Source organism: Bufo gargarizans, chromosome 1 (assembly GCF_014858855.1).
Source record: "Bufo gargarizans isolate SCDJY-AF-19 chromosome 1, ASM1485885v1, whole genome shotgun sequence".
NCBI lineage: Eukaryota > Metazoa > Chordata > Amphibia > Anura > Bufonidae > Bufo > Bufo gargarizans.
The window spans coordinates 324504506-324521496 of NC_058080.1; the positions used below are offsets into that span (position 1 = coordinate 324504506).

The 16991-nt window shown below is 44.6% G+C and overlaps 1 protein-coding gene across 2 annotated transcripts in view; it reads right to left on the minus strand.

Annotated features, from left to right (window-relative positions):
- LONP1 (lon peptidase 1, mitochondrial) overlaps window positions 1-16991 on the minus strand; it is a 210536-nt gene that overhangs the window by 151155 nt on the left and 42390 nt on the right. For both annotated transcript variants that reach the window (XM_044305881.1, XM_044305872.1), the window contains exons 5-7: window positions 15784-15845; window positions 15579-15708; window positions 11759-11842 (exon numbers count right to left, since the gene is read on the minus strand). In XM_044305881.1, coding sequence (XP_044161816.1) covers window positions 11759-11842; window positions 15579-15708; window positions 15784-15845 — 276 coding nt within the window. The remainder of the gene's footprint in view (window positions 1-11758; window positions 11843-15578; window positions 15709-15783; window positions 15846-16991) is intronic.

The window sequence follows — 16991 nt, forward strand, 5'->3', positions numbered from 1 at the left end:
CTGAGCCCGCCAAATCTGCGAATAAGAGAGCAGGCGGCCCCCCAAAACAAGGGGTGGGGGCGCCCCTTCATGCGGCCGACTGTTTGGGAGCCGCGGGGCGGGCTGACTGTGCCCTCGTGCGCCAGGAAGGCTGAGGCTTGAAGGAGGGCTTCTTTTGGGAGTCCAGTGACCCCCCAGCGGAGGAAGCAGGGGGATGTCCTGTTGGAAGAGAAGCGGCGAAAGGACTGGTACCGAGAACCGGAAGTCCTAGGCCGAAAGGAGAGCTTAGACCTGGGCTGGGGGAGAGGAGTGCTCTTGCCCCTGGTAGTGGCAGAGATGAACTCATCCAGTTGAGCCCCAAAAAGTCTGAAACCCTCGAAGGGGAGGTTAGCAAGGGAACGCTTGGAGGAAGCGTCGGCGTCCCATACCTTCAACCAGACCTCCCTGCGCTGAATGACCGAGAGGGCTGAAATGCGGGCAAAAAGGGAACCAATGTCCATGGAAGCCTCGCATAGGAATTTGGAAGCCCGAGACATCTGGAGGACCAAATCCAGAGTGTCAGCTGACGCATTTTGCTCCGCCAGGTCCTGGTGATGGCGCTGCAACCACATAGAGAGCTCTGGCCACCCATGCTGAGGCAAAGGCAGGTCGCAGGGATGTGCCTGCCAGAGAGAAAATGGATTTTGCCAGAGAATCTAGGCGCCTGTCCACAGCGTCCTGCAGAGAGGAGCCGTCCAGGACAGGAAGGGCCGTATTTTTGGCTAACCTGGCCACCGGGGGATCCACCTTAGGGGGAGAAGACCATTTCTCCACGCTGTCCGCCGGAAAAGGAGAGAGTATCCATATGTTTGGTGGCAGAAAACCTTTGGTTAGGACGGTCCCAGACACTGGCTATGACTGCGGAAAGTTCCTCATGGACCGGAAAGGCAGCAGCCTCAGTTTTTTTGGGAAGAAAAAGGGCGAACTCCCTCCTAGTGGAGGAGGAGAATCCCCCTGGAGGTTAAAAGGTGTCCCTGACGGCCGCTATTAAGTCAGCCACCATAGTGGAGAGCTTAGGCGGAAGGTCCCGCTCCGTAACATCTTCCGGGCCGGACAATTCCCCTTCAGACCTGCGCTCCCTGGGGGGAGGGGGGCGGAAAGAGTTGTCTGAGCATGCTTCTAGTCGAGGGGGAGAAGCGGAGTCACCCGGGGAGGGATGCTGTCGCTCACGCTGCCTCTTAGTAGTCGGGGGGGGGGGGGCTGGTCTGGGCAAGAGAAGGGGGAGAAAGGTGATTCTTGTCCAGGGGCAGGGCAGGAGGCACAGGCACCAGTGACCAAAAGTGGGAGCAGACACTCCATACAGGACCCTATTGGGGTCTGAGAAGGTCTTACCGGACTTAGGCTTAGGTATGATGGTCCCTCACAAAAAGTGACTATAATCAGTTGTGAGTGAAAAAAATCCTACCGCTCAGGCAACAGCAACAAACCCAGAGAGGAGTGGGGGAGCAGCCGGTCGGTGTGAGAAGCTTCTCAACAGAAGCAGGAAGGAGCCAGAGTACCGAGCTAGGCTCCGCCCCCCATTCGCTCCGCTCTCTGTTTAACCACTCCAGGACCGCCGTACGCAGGATTGCGTCCTGCCGGCGGCCCTGCTCTTCTGGGTGGACGCATATACGCGTCCTCCCGCGAGAGCCGAGATTTCCTGTGAACGCGCGCACACAGGCGCGCGCGCTCACAGGAACGGAAGGTAAGCAAGTGGATCTCCAGCCTGCCAGCGGCGATCGCTCGCTGGCAGGCTGGAGATCTGATTTTTCTAACCCCTAACAGGTATATTAGACGCTGTTTTGATAACAGCGTCTAATATACCTGCTACCTGGTCCTCTGGTGGTCCCTTTTGTTAGAATCGACCACCAGAGGACACAGGCAGCTCAGTAAAGTCGCACCAAACACCACTACACTACACCCCCCCCCTGTCACTTATTAACCCTTTATGAACCCCTGATCACCCATGATCACCCCATATAAACTCCCTGATCACCCCCCTGTCATTGATCACCCCCCCTGTAAGGCTCCATTCAGACGTCTCTATGATTTTTACGGATCGACGGATACATGGATCGGATCCGCAAAACACATGCGGACGTCTGAATGGAGCCTTACAGGGGGGTGATCAATGACAGGCGGGTGATCACGCATATACACTCCCTGATCACCCCCTGTCATCGATCACCCCCCTGTAAGGCTCCATTCAGACGTCCGCATGTGTTTCGCGGATCCGATCCATGTATCCATGGAACCGTAAAAATCATGTGGACGTCTGAATGGAGCCTTACAGGGGGTGATCACCCATATACACTCCCTGATCACCCCCTGTCATTGATCACCCCCCTGCTTTTTGTTTTTTCTTACAAAGTCTCATATTCCACTAACTTGTGTCAAAAAATAAAATCTCACATGAACTCACCATACCCCTCAGGGAATCCAAATGCGTAAACATTTTTTGACATTTATATTCCAGACTTCTTCTCACGCTTTAGGGCCCCTAAAAAGCCAGGGCAGTATAAATACCCCACATGTGACCCCATTTCGGAAAGAAGACACCCCAAGGTATTCCGTGAGGGGCATATTGAGTCCATGAAAGATTGAAATTTTTGTCCTAAGTTAGCGGAAAGTGAGACTTTTTATTTGTTTTTTTCTCACAATCAATTTCCGCTAACTTATGCAAAAAAAAATAAAAAATTCTATGAACTCGCCAGGCCCCTCATTGGATACCTTGGGGTGTCTTCTTTCCAAAGTGGGGTCACATGTGGGGTATTTATACTGCCCTGGCTTTTTAGGGGCCCGAAAGTGTGAGAAGAAGTCTGGGATCCAAATGTCTAAAAATGCCCTCCTAAAAGGAATTTGGGCACCTTTGCGCATCTAGGCTGCAAAAAAGTGTCACACATCTGGTATCGCCGTACTCAGGAGAAGTTGGGCAATGTGTTTTGGGGTGTCATTTTACATATACCCATGCTGGGTGAGAAAAATATCTTGGTCAAATGCCAACTTTGTATAAAAAAAAAAATGGGAAAAGTTGTCATTTGCCAAGATATTTCTCTCACCCAGCATGGGTATATGTAAAATGATACCCCAAAACACATTCCCCAACTTCTCCTGAGTACGGCGATACCAGATGTGTCACACTTTTTTGATGCCAAGGTGGGCAAAGGGGCACATATTCCAAAGTGCACCTTTCGGATTTCACAGGCCATTTTTTACACATTTTGATTGCAAGGTACTTCTCACACATTTGGGCCCCTAAATTGCCAGGGCAGTATAACTACACCACAAGTGACCCCATTTTGGAAAGAAGACACCCCAAGGTATTCAGTGAGGGGCACGGCGAGTTCCTATTATTTTTTATTTTTTGTCACAAGTTAGCGGAAAATGATGATTTTTCATTTTTTTTCTTTTTTCCTTACAAAGTCTCATATTCCACTAACTTGCGACAAAAAATAAAAAATTCTAGGAACTCGCCATGCCCCTTGCGGAATACCTTGGGGTGTCTTCTTTCCAAAATGGGGTCACTTGTGGCGTAGTTATACTGCCCTGGCAATTTAGGGGCCCAAATGTGTGAGAAGTACTTTGCAATCAAAATGTGTAAAAAAATGGCCTGCGAAATCCGAAAGGTGCACTTTGGAATATGTGCCCCTTTGCCCACCTTGGCTGCAAAAAAGTGTGACACATCTGGTATCGCCGTACTCAGGAGAAGATGGGGAATGTGTTTTGGGGTGTCATTTTACATATACCCATGCTGGGTGAGAAAAATATCTTGGTCAAATGCCAACTTTGTATAAAAAAAAAAAAATGGGAAAAGTTGTCTTTAGCCAAGATATTTTTCTCACCCAGCATGGGTATATGTAAAATGACACCCCAAAACACATTCCCCAACTTCTCCTGAGTACGGCGATACCAGATGTGTCACACTTTTTTGCAGCCTAGGTGGGCAAAGGGGCACATATTCCAAAGTGCACCTTTCGGATTTCACCGGTCATTTTTTACACATTTCGATTGCAAAGTTCTTCTCACACATTTGGGCCCCTAAATTGCCAGGGCAGTACAACTACCCCACAAGTGACCCCATTTTGGAAAGAAGACACCCCAAGGTATTCCGTGAGGGGCATGGCGAGTTCCTAGAATTTTTAATTTTTTGTCTCAAGTTAGTGGAATATGAGACTTTGTAAGAAAAAAATTAAAATAAAAAATCATCATCATTTTCCGCTAACTTGTGACAAAAAAATAAAAAAGTTCTATGAACTCACTATGCCCATCAGCGAATACCTTAGGGTGTCTACTTTCCGAAATGGGGTCATTTGTGGGGTTTTTCTACTGTTTGGGCATTGTAGAACCTCAGGAATCATGACAGGTGCTCAGAAAGTCAAAGCTGCTTCAAAAAGCGGAAATTCACATTTTTGTACCATAGTTTGTAAACGCTATAACTTTTACCCAAACCATTTTTTTTTTGCCCAAACATTTTTTTTTTATCAAAGACATGTAGAACTATACATTTAGCGAAAAATTTATATATGGATGTCGTTTTTTTTGCAAAATTTTACAGCTGAAAGTGAAAAATGTCATTTTTTTGCAAAAAAATCGTTACATTTCGATTAATAACAAAAAAAGTAAAAATGTCAGCAGCAATAAAATACCACCCAATGAAAGCTCTATTAGTGAGAAGAAAAGGAGGTAAAATTCATTTGGGTGGTAAGTTGCATGACCGAGCGATAAACGGTGAAAGGAGTGTAGTGCCGAAGTGTAAAAAGTCCTCTGGTCATGAAGGGGGTTTCAGCTAGCGGGGCTTTAGTGGTTAAGGAAGGGAAATAAAATGGCCCCCGGCGCCGCTCGGCGTGGCGGGGGAAAAACTGAAGTAAGGCGTGGGGGGATGGAAAGCCCAGAGAAAGCGGAGACCGGAGGGGGAAGTGCGCTGCTTGTGAGAATAAAGCAGCGCTGCTCAGAGAAAATGATATGCCGCCAGAGAAGGAGCAGGAGCGTCCCAGAGACCTCTGCCCAGCTAAGTGCCTCCTGACCCTTGCGCCCCAGACAGAACAAACAATTACACCTACACCTAGATTGTCAAGCATCCTGACTTAGACTCCAGATGCGATCTTAAAGGGACACTGACAGGCCCAAAAAGCATATTTAGGGATATTTATGACAGTATAGGTCTAATAAAGGGTATTAGAATCATCTAAGTATCCCCCCTGTCCGCCTCATAAATACAGTAATCTGAAGTTTTATAACCTGCTTTCCTGGTGTTTAATCTGCCCAAGGGGCGGTGCTTCATATCAACTTGCGCCCAGCCAGCCTCGCCACAACTGCCGTTTGAAGCGCCGCCCAGCTCATCAATATTCACTGAGCTGGGCGGCTACTCTGAAGCGCTGTACTAGTGTCCCCAGCCATCTTCAGCGCATGCGCCCGGCACCCTCACTGGCCGGGATCGCATTGCGCGTCTGCATGCGCATAAAGCAGACGCGCGATGCGCAAGTTGATATGAAGCACCGCCCCTCATATATACCCCTAAATATGCTTTTTGGGCCTGTCAATGTCCCTTTAAGATCGCATCTGGAGTCTAAGTCAGGATGCTTGACAATATACAATGCAATGGAATCTCAGTAGATAAAGGCAAGTGAGCTATGGAAGTTTTATAACTACAGCTAATCATTATACGGACCCAGGGCCGGCTCCAGGTTTACATGGGCTCTTTAATGATACAGTCTCAGTGGGGCTCTTTATACTACTTCTTCAATCCACCCAGGATAATGGGTGCCAGTCATGCTTTAATCCCTTTCCCCATGACAAACATGTCACAGGTACATAGGTGTAGGAAGCACCAACCAGGTAACTCAATAGCAGGATGCAAGTGTCTCATAGACCCCAGGCCTGCCATGTTAAAACTCTTACTTCCACGCAGCCATCGAAGCCAGCTTTTTTTGAAAGCTCATAAGCAGTCCGATCTCAGTGGTAGGCAGCAAGTTTAATTTGGTTTTCTTTACAAGATAACACCAGTACATGGTACATTACAGGAACTAATTATGGTATAATTTTATAATCATAATGATCAAATCACCGAAAAACAGAAATACATCTGTAATCAAACTGTAAACATTGGGAGTATTTATGGGCAGTATTAAAAAGGATTGGTATAGGGGAGGGATTTATAAGATAGATTCAGCTTATATATTCCAATCCAAGTGCTAGAGTGATGGTGGATGGGAGCTTGTCCCTGCCACTTGCCCTTCACCGTGGCACTAGGCAGGGATGCCCTCTCTCCCCATTACTATTCGCTATTGCAAGTGAACCACTGGCAACTAAAATAAGAGATGATAGCAAGATTAAAGGGTTTCAATACATGGGTGGAGAAGAAAAATTATTAATGTATGCGGATTATATTTTATTGTTCTTGCACAATACTGGGGATCAGTTTAATAGAGTAATAGAAATAATTGATAGGTTTGGTTTTTTTCAGGTTTAAATATTAATTGGGGGAAATCACATATGTTGTTACTAGGAGAGGGACAGTCACAGGGAGATGCAAGGGTTCATGTCCTTCAGAAACATGAGAGTTTCAAATACTTAAGTATACAAATCTCTGGAAACGTAGAAGATAATGAAAAATTAAATGTACTCCCTCTAATAAAAGAACTTAGAAGCAGGGTACATATTTGGAAAAGATTACCAAATATCAATATACGGACGGGTAAATCTAATAAAAATAGTTTTCCTCCCAAAAATACTCTGTTCTACAAAATGCCCCATTGAGATTACCGCAGAATATTTTTAAGTTATTCGACAGCCTAATGGGGGACCTTATTTGGAAAGGTGCTATTCCGCGGATAAAGAAAGAAGTGCTTCAGCTTCCAGTGCAAGAGGGAGGACTAGCGGTTCAGATTTTTTTTTATTATTATTTACTAACACAATATGGTCACATAAAAGGTTGTTTAAATGCTTTAGTGGGTAAGCAGGAAGTAAATAGATTGGGGTGGAAAGAGGAATGGAATTATTTAGAGGTGTAGGAATCAGGTACATTGGGGAAAAATAATACAGGTAATCGAATATTAACCACCTCCGGACCGCCTAACGCAGATTCGCGTTCCGGAGGTGGCAGCTCTGCGCAGTCACGCATATATGCATCATCTCGCGAGAGCCGTGATTTCCTGTGAACGCGCGCACACAAGATCGGAAGGTAAGCGAGTGGATCTCCAGCCTGCCAGCGGCAATCGTTCGCTGGCAGGCTGGAGATGCGATTTTTTTTTTAACCCCCAACAGGTATATTAGACGCTGTTTTGATAATAGCGTCTAATATACCTGCTACCTGGTCCTCTGGTGGTCCCTTTTGTTTGGAACGACCACCAGAGGACACAGGTAGCTGTGTAAAGTACCACAAAACACTACTACACTACACTACACCCCCCCCCCCCTGTCACTTATTAACCCCTTATGAACCCCTGATCACCCCATATAGACTCCCTGATCACCCCCCTGTAAGGCTCCATTCAGACGTCCATATGATTTTTACGGACCCACGGATACATGGATCGGATCTGCAAAACACATACGGACGTCTGAATGGAGCCTTACAGGGGGGTGATCCCCCATATAGATTCCCTGAACACCCCCCTGTCATTGATCACCCCCCTGTCATTGATCACCCCCCTGTCATTGATCACCCCCGTCAGGCTCCATTCAGACGTCCATATGATTTTTACGGATCCACGGATACATGGATCGGATCCGCAAAACACGTACGGACGTCTGAATGGAGCCTTACAGGGGGGTGATCAGGGAGTCTATATGGGTGATCACCCCCCTGTAAGGCTCCATTCAGAAATTTTTTTGGCCCAAGTTAGCGGAATTTTTTATTTTATTTTTTCTTACAAAGTCTCATATTCCACTAACTTGTGTCAAAAAATTTAATCTCACATGAACTCACCAAACCCCTCACGGAATCCAAATGCGTAAAATGTTTTAGACATTTATATTCCAGACTTCTCACGCTTTAGGGCCCCTAAAATGCCAGGGCAGTATAAATACCCCACATGTGACCCCATTTCGGAAAGAAGACACCCCAAGGTATTCCGTGAGGGGCATATTGAGTCCATGAAAGATTGAAATTTTTGTCCCAAGTTAGCAGAAAGGGAGACTTTGTGAGAAAATACAAAAAAAAAATTAAAAAAAATTCCGCTAACTTGTGCCCAAACTACTTTGCACACATTAGGGCCCCTAGAATGCCAGGGCAGTATAACTACCCCACAAGTGACCCCATTTTGGAAAGAAGACACCCCAAGGTATTCCGTGAGGGGCATGGCGATTTCCTAGAATTTTTTTGGTCACAAGTTAGCGGAAAATGCTGATTTTTTATTTTTTTTCCCCCTAACAAAAGTCTCATATTCCACTAACTTGTGAAAAAAAACAGCGTACGGCGATACCAGATGTGTGACACTTTTTTGCAGCCTAGGTGGGCAAAGGGACACACATTCCAAAGATCACCTTTCGGATTTCACCGGTAAATTTTGTACAGATTTTGATTTCAAACTACTTCTCACGCATTTGGGCCCCTAAAATGCCAGGGCAGTATAACTACCCCACAAGTGACCCCATTTTGGAAAGAAGACACTCCAAGGTATTTCGTGATGGGCATAGTGAGTTCATGAACTCACTATGCCCATCAGTGAATACCTTAGGGTGTCTACTTTCCAAAATGGGGTCATTTGTGGGGTGTTTGTACTGTCTGGCCATTGTAGAACCTCAGGAAACATGACAGGTGCTCAGAAAGTCAGAGCGGCTTCAAAAAGCGGAAATTCACATTTTTGTACCATAGTTTGTAAACGCTATAACTTTTACCCAAACATTTTTTATTTTTATCAAAGACATGTAGAACAATAAATTTAGCAAAAAATTTATATATGGATGTCTTTTTTGCAAAATTTTACAACTGAAAGTGAAGTGTCATTTTTTTTGCAAAAAAATCGTTAAATTTCGATTAATAACAAAAAAAGTAAAAATGTCAGCAGCAATGAAATATCACCAAATGAAAGCTCTATTAGTGAGAAGAAAAGGAGGTAAAATTCATTTGGGTGGTAAGTTGCATCACCGAGCAATAAACGGTGAAAGTAGTGTAGTGCAGAAGTGTAAAAAGTGGCCTGGTCATTAAGGGGGTTTCAGCTAGCGGGGTTGAAGTGGTTAAATTCACTGGAGTATATATTGGTGGGAGATTAAAGGCTTTTTGCACTATACACCCATTTGGAAAAACTTAAATTTAAAGGAACTACAAAGAATTAGGATTTATATAGATTGGGGGAAAAAAAAGGGGATAAAATATCTAGACCAGATATTTGAGGAGGATAAGTTGAAAGACTTCAATACACTGGTGAGGGAGTTCGGGATCCCCCAAAAGGATATGTATAAATATTTTCAGCTCAGGAATGCGCTACGGACAGTGGAGCAGTTGGATAAGTATAGAAGGGAAAAATCTGATAAGTTGTACAAATTTACTAATGGAGGGGAAAGAGGAGGAATAACTGCAAGGAGATATAAGATTTTGATGGAGGCAAAGAGTAAATGGACCATAATGCTAGCCGGGAAAAAGTGGGAGAGTGAATTAGAATCTTTTACGGAAGAGAAATGGAAAGACGCCCTTAGAAGTTATGCTAGGGTTTCGGATAGGGGTTCACACAAAATCTCACCGTTTTTTATAGTTCATAGATTACATAGATCCCCGTGGATGTTGAACAGAATGGGTGTGAGTATGTCACGGACGGTATACAGGAAACAAGACAGAGCAACATGCATATATGACTGAGTGGATCCAAAGCTAAGGAACCAAAAGGGAGACCCCTGCACAAGACCTAGCACTTTCCCTAGCTGCTCAGCCTATGCAAAGATCCGAAAGGTGGAAAGTTGCATATCCACGTACCTCGACTATATAACCTCTGAATACCCTATAATAGTGAGGGGACACGACCACCGGCTCCCTACACAAGACACGGAGGGAGTCAGGGTCACCTGGGATCCAGCAAACAGAAAATAACAGATAAATGTTCAGCACTTAACTTTGTAGCAGACTGGAAAACAAGATCAGCATGCACACACACTCCAGGAAGTAGTATAAGCCGCCCAGTAATGCATTATGGGGCGGAATTTAAAGGGATGCAATCAGTCCAACTCCATAACAGCTTAGAGAGGCTAACGAGATGAGGAACTGAACAGCACAACAAAGAGAACTCAAGGAGGTGGTTCTGAAAGGCCTCTGTCATAGCTTCTCAGCTGTCTGGTTGTGACAGAGTACTTCAGGTAAGTGTCCAAAATGTAGGGGAGATAGAGCAGACTTAATACACTGTTTTTGGAGATGCCCCAGATTGTTCAGATATTTGACAGAAATAGCAGAGACCGTATTTTCAATCTTGAAGGTTCAAATATCTGAAGATCCAGTGACCTGTATATTAGGGGCAACCAAACATTTGAAGTTAAATAAAAAGATAAGATTGGTCCTTAGTAAAGTATTATTTCAAGCTAGACTCTTAATACTTAGGAAATGGGTAAAAGACGACCCTCCGACAGTGGCTCAGTGGAGAAAAGCAATTAATAACTTGATCAAGGAAGAGCGGGTGATGGAGGGCCATAGTAAAAAAAAAAAAAACCTTGGTGAATTATGGAAAAATTGGTTATTATAGGGCTGGGCACGTGTTAGGGTACTTTCACACTAGCGTTTTTCTTTTCCGGCGCTGAGTTCCGTCCTAGGGGCTCAAATCCGGAAAAGAACTGATCAGTTTTATCCTAATGCATTCTGAATGGAGAGTCAGTCCTTCAGGATGCATCAGGATGTCTTCAGTTCAGTCTTTTTGACTGATCAGGCTTTTCAGAAAAACGTAGCATGCAGTATTTTTACCTCCGGCCAAAAAGCCTGAACACTTTGACTGAACGCCTGATCAGGCTTTTTTCCCATTGACTTGCATTAACGCCGGATCCGGCCCCGTGTGTTCAGTCAAAACGGATCCGGCTTTTGCATGTTAAACCCGAAAAATGTGAAAAAAAAGTTAAAGTCCATAAATGGCGGATCCGTTTTTTCCAATGCATTTTTCCATTGTGATCGAAAGCCTGATCAGGATTCAAATGTAATCCGTTTTCACACGTTTTTCCGGATCCGGCGGGCAGTTCCAGTGTCGGAATTGAACGCCGGATTAAAACAACGCTAGTGTGAAAGTAGCCTTAGAGATTTTTTTTTTTTTTTTTTGTCCCCTCTCTCTCCCCCTCTAGGGTGGTGGGTGGGTATTAAAGGGGAGTGATAAGGGATTCAACATTTTCTGTAATTTTGCAACTTTAATGGTCAAACATTCTTACAGCAGCACTGCTCCAAATAAAAAAGCAGCATATAACACAATGCCTAAGGAAGATTGGATGGCATGGTGTCTACTGAACTGCACATGCCCAGCTCCTGCATACCACTATGTCCAGCCATGTAAAATGCCATCCATAGGCAGAGATTCTATGGAAGGAGAAAGGTAAGGTCACAAAGGAACAAAAAACCTGCATACGCGGTCAAGATAAAAAAAAATACCAAAAGTTTGTACATAAGAACCTATATTGCAGGACTGGCCAACCTGCGGCTCTCCAAATGTTGTAAAACTAAAATTTCCCACCAGCCCTGCTGTAGGCGGATAGCTGTAAGCAGTCTAGGCATGCTGGGAGTTGTAGTTTTGCAACAGTTGGAGAGTCTCAGGTTGGCCATCAGTGCTATATTGAATAATGAGGTTATCTCCAGCATTACCTCTCGCCCCAAACGCTGTTGTAACTTGCTGAGTTCATATTCTTTCTTTAATAGAGACAGTGATTTGTAGAGACGCTTTGGAATCTGTAAAATTGTTTATAAAAAAAAATAAAATCTCAATTCATCCACATTTCTGTTGACTTTTCAGAATAAGCGCTTGAGCGGATTAACACCGTATTTGACTATTAAATGCCCTAGGTCTCAGAAGCAGTAGCAGCATAGTGGACTTAAAACAGCAGTACTGAGTAGTTTAGATCTAGCAGTGAAATGCCAGACAGGACTCATGCACACGACCATGTGCCACCTGTGCCATGCGTTGGGGACCATAAATTGCAGTCCCCAATGCACGTGCACCATTCTTGTATCCGGCATTAACAGATGTAGACCCATTCAACTTGAATGGTTCCGCCATCCATCTGCACGGCAGTACAGAAGCCTGGAGGCACTCTGTAGTGCTTATGTGGTATTCCACTCTATCGTCCCGATTGCGAACCCATTCAAGCACGTTTATGTGCATGAGCCCTTAAACTGCGGCTACACAGCAAGTTTGATTGGTATCACTCACTGTGCAGCACTGCCTGAATCGCAAATGATGCAAGATAACGGAGTTTCATTGCTAACAGTAAGTTGCTACAACCCAATTACTGCATAAAAAATCCAACACTGGAGCATGGTCTGTTTATCTCTCCCCCTCCCCTTTCCATAAGCTTATATAGGCTGCAGATGTAATCTGATCCTTCAGTGAGCCGATAACTTGTCTTCACTGAAGATGGAGATGAAGAAACAGTTAAGAGTATATTAGACTTTCTGCCCGATTACTACGAACGCTCGTTCTTTGGGCAATCCTGATCTCTTAGTATGCTGAAAGATCAGGATTTGCCGGCGGCAGATCATAGCAATTACGACCTGCATCAGCAAACCACTGTAGAGCATGGAGATGAGCAATGGCATAGCAAATCGCTCCTCCCCATATTGCTGAGGAGATTGATGCATGTAATAGCGGCAGGCGATTGCTGGGAGGGAATTTTTCATTCCCGACAATCGTCTGCATGATCGGGGTGTCTAATACACCTTTTAGTCAAGTAAGGGAGGGCGGGGCAGAAGAGGAGTCTGATTAGAAGAAAAAGAAGCATTTCTCTTTTACATGTTTCACTTGTACAATTCATCTACAGAAAACAACTTAAGTTAGGGCTGTTTCACACGAGCGAGCGAGCGAGCACATTGCAGAAATCAAGCTCCCTATGTGATCGTGATCCTCTGTTCTGGACCTGCAGGAGCGCACAGCATTATACTGACTTATAATGCTATGTGCCTCTGTATGCCCTTATTGCGACAGGATCATAGGGACATAAAACTGTCACTATGATTATGTATTAGTAAGGTCAAGCAGAGGCACATAGCATTATAAAATCAGTATAATGCTGTGCGCTCCTCCAAGTCCAGAACAGAGGATCACGATCACAGCCCTAACCCTTTAAAAGGGAATTAAAGGGGTTTTCTCATCTCAGACAATGGGGGCATATCGCTAGGATATGTCCCTATTGTCTTATAGGTGCAGGTCTCACGGCTGGGACCCGCACCTATATCGAGAACGGAGCCCCGAAAGTGAAGGAGAGCGCACTGCGCATGCGCCATTCACCATAAAAATGCAATGTAATCTGCAGGCAGCATGTTATAGAGCAGGAGGAGCTAAACAAATTGATATAGTTTTGTGGGGGAAAACATTCAGTATAACGTGTATTTTTGTTACATATAAATTCCTACTCATTCTGGGCGGTGAAGTCAAGGAGGTCCTATCAGTGACTGACAGACTTCCTATATGACTGTGTATACATAGATAGCTGTCAATCACTGATGGGACCTACACCTTAACTTCAAAGTCCAGAATGTGCAGGGATTTAAATGTATAAATTACAAGTTATACTGAATCTTTTCCCATAGAACTATATAATCAATCTGCTCAGCTTCTCCTGCTCTAAAACATGTTGCCTGCAGCTCAGACACCTTGTTCAATGTGATAGGTTCCTATAAAGACTATCCTGTCACCACTTCTGACATGTCTGTTTTAGTAAATAATTGTATCACACATGAAATGACAATTATAGAACATCTGATCTTGTGAGTACGTTTAGTATTTCTTCATCTATTCTTGTTAGGAGTATATGGATAAAGGTACAGATGGGATTTACAATTTGGGGGAACGGGGGGGGTGGGGTGTCCCTGCACAGCCTGGCATTATCCAATCAGTGCTACCAGTGACAGACTATACAGGGACAACCCCAAATTGTACCATCCATCAGTACCTTTATCCATATATGTCTAGCAACAATAAGAGAACAACAACCTAAAGAATCATAAGAAATGATTCTCCAGAATTGTTACTGCATGGGGAATGTAAGCAGCTGCTAAAACAAACATGTCAGGAGAGATGAAAGGTCCTCTCTAAATATTCCATAGTCACATCGGTGTGTGATCATGCTTGACTCACGTCCACCCTGTCTCTCTATGTATTACCACTGCTTGAGGAAGGAATAGACTCAAACTTCACATCTGTGGGATCTCGCTTGAATTAACGCCACTGTCCCATAGTTTTAGGAGTTTCATATTTATGACCTATGGGTCAAAACTGACCTGTGCCCTTCATTCTCTGGGTCAGTAAGATTACAGTGATACCACATTTTATATAGTTTTTCATTTGTTTTAATACAAAAAAATGAATACAAACTTCTTTACATTTATATCTACGGAGCTGCGAGAGGGCTCATTTTTTGTGGGCGATCTGAAGTTTTTAATAATTATTTTTTTTATTATTCATTATTATTTAATTAAATTAATTATTTCAGAGCGTGGTTTTGGGAGGTGAAGTGATGGGAGAAAAAAAAATATCAGAAAATCTCCTATTTAGATTTTTTTTTTTCCCCCATTACGGTGTTCAACGTATGTTTATAAATCCATTTATATTTTAAAGGGTTTCTGTCACCAGAATTAACTATTAAAACTAGCGATGTGCCAATGTCAGCTGAACCTAACTAGCCTATTCATACTTTTATCTATGCCCCCGTTACTCCAGAAATATAAAGGCCAGGCAGCGTTTGTCTCCTACTGCGGGCCCTGTCTGCCATGTAAATCTCTAGCCTGCGCAGTCATGTTTAGTATTCGGCCCAGGTGCAGTGAGTGAAGAGCACTCGCTGGCTGCCAGCTTCCTCATTGCGCCTGCGCCGTTCAGTATTTCCCCGCGCACAGGGCCGGGAGTTGGAGGTGAACGCTGCCTGGCCCTGTCAATCAAGTGTAGCGGGGCACGTCCAGAGGTGGGAGAACGGAGCCCCTTGAAGCATGGACAACCCGCCGCCCCCCCCCCCTGCTCCTAGAGACTAATTATCATATTATAAAAGTTATATTTCTGAAGTAACATGGGCATATTTACAAGTATGAATAGGCTAGTTAGCACATCGCTAGTTTAATAGGGTTAATTCTGGTGACAAACCCTTTAAAATATAAATGTATTTATCCCATACGTTGAACACCATCCCTGATCTCTGAGATGGAAAGCCACTTCAGATGCTGTGGTCACATTTGCCCTATGGAGCCCGCTCAACTTTAAAGAGATGTCATCTGCCATACATGTAAGACAGATGTCATCAAGGGGTTAATAAAGAAGTAAAGCAATATATGGAAGCATCCTTTTGCACTTTTTATGGATTATATGGATATGAGCTTTGTAGCCAACTACAATGCATTAAGGTAAACTACTGGATGTGAGTGGTTCAATTGGTTTAGTTAACTCCTCATAGACTAGAAGAAACATTGCAACAACACTTACATTAGTTTCTTCTAAGACATCCTGGAGTTCTTGGGAATCCGCACCTGTCAGAGCAGCACCCATATCACTCAAATAAATTGGATTGTCTACCACTCTTTGTCCAGCCTGCATCATCTGCATTACAGACTCTCTTAAAACATAGAAGAAATACAAGTTAAATTAAATAAGTTTTATTTTCCTCCTTTACAAGTGAAATCCCACATACCGGTACAGAGGATTCAGAGCAATAATGTCCCGGATGGTCTTCACAATTTCAGCAGTGAGAGCCTAAAGTAGTAAAAAAAAAAAAGGCAGGAAAAAGGAGATTTTTCTATAACTTACCAGTAAAATCTCTTTCTCGCTCTTCATTGGGGGGGGGATAGCTATGTCCTCTAGGAGGCGTTGACACTAGTAAAAGCTGTAAGCTCCTCCCCTGGAAGCTATACCCCCTCCAGCCTGGAGAGAGAGCTTCTGTTAGTGTACAAGCAGTAGGAAAAGCAAGCCAACCAAAGAAAAACACGTGGAACACCAACCATGTCAAAGGACCCAAAGGTGTTCTAACCAGCAACAGCCACAACTGTGATCAAACAAAAATACTGGGTGGGTGCTGTGTCCCCCAATGAAGAGCAAAAAAAAGAGATTTTACTGGCAAGTTATACAAAAATCTCCTTTTCTCGCCCATATTCATTGGGGGACACAGGAACCATGGGACGTCCAAAAGAAGTTCACAGGGAGTGAAAAACCACAGACCCACGGAAGCAAGCGTCCCTGCAGGCATCTAAGAACTGTCACCTACAAGACCACGTGGCCCAAGGCAGTGACCGTCTATGCATAAGTATGCACCTGGTAAATTTCTGTGAACGTGTGTAAGGAGGACCAGTAGCCGCCTTACACAACTGTGCAGCCGAAGCGCGATTCCTCCGAGCCCAAGAAAGCGCCCACCGCTCTGGCGGAGTGAGCCGTGACACCTAAGGGCGGAACCCTGCCCTGGGCACAGTATGCCTCAGCACTTGCAGACCAAATCCAATGTGCAATTGCCAGCTTGGAGGCCGCCAATCCCTAGCGAGGACCCTCCGAAGACAAAGAGTTTTCGTACACCGGAAGGAAATAGAGGCTGCCAATGATCAGAGCTCTGACAACATCCAATAATGCAACTCCCTTCCGTAGGGTGTGAAGGAGAGGGACAGTGAAGGAAGGACAATTTCGGGGGCGCTCTGGCGCAAATCCAGAGTGACTAGGATTTTTCAGAAAGCCCTCCATTTTGCTCTTCCGTAGAACCATGGGTAGGAGGGGAAGGGGAAAAATACGTATGGAGGGAGAACTCCCGCCAAGGAGATATCAGGGCGTCCACGCCACATGCTTCCGGAACTCTTGCTCGGGAGAGAAAGGTGGGAAGCTTTCGTGTAGATACCGTAGTACACTTGTCCCGTACCA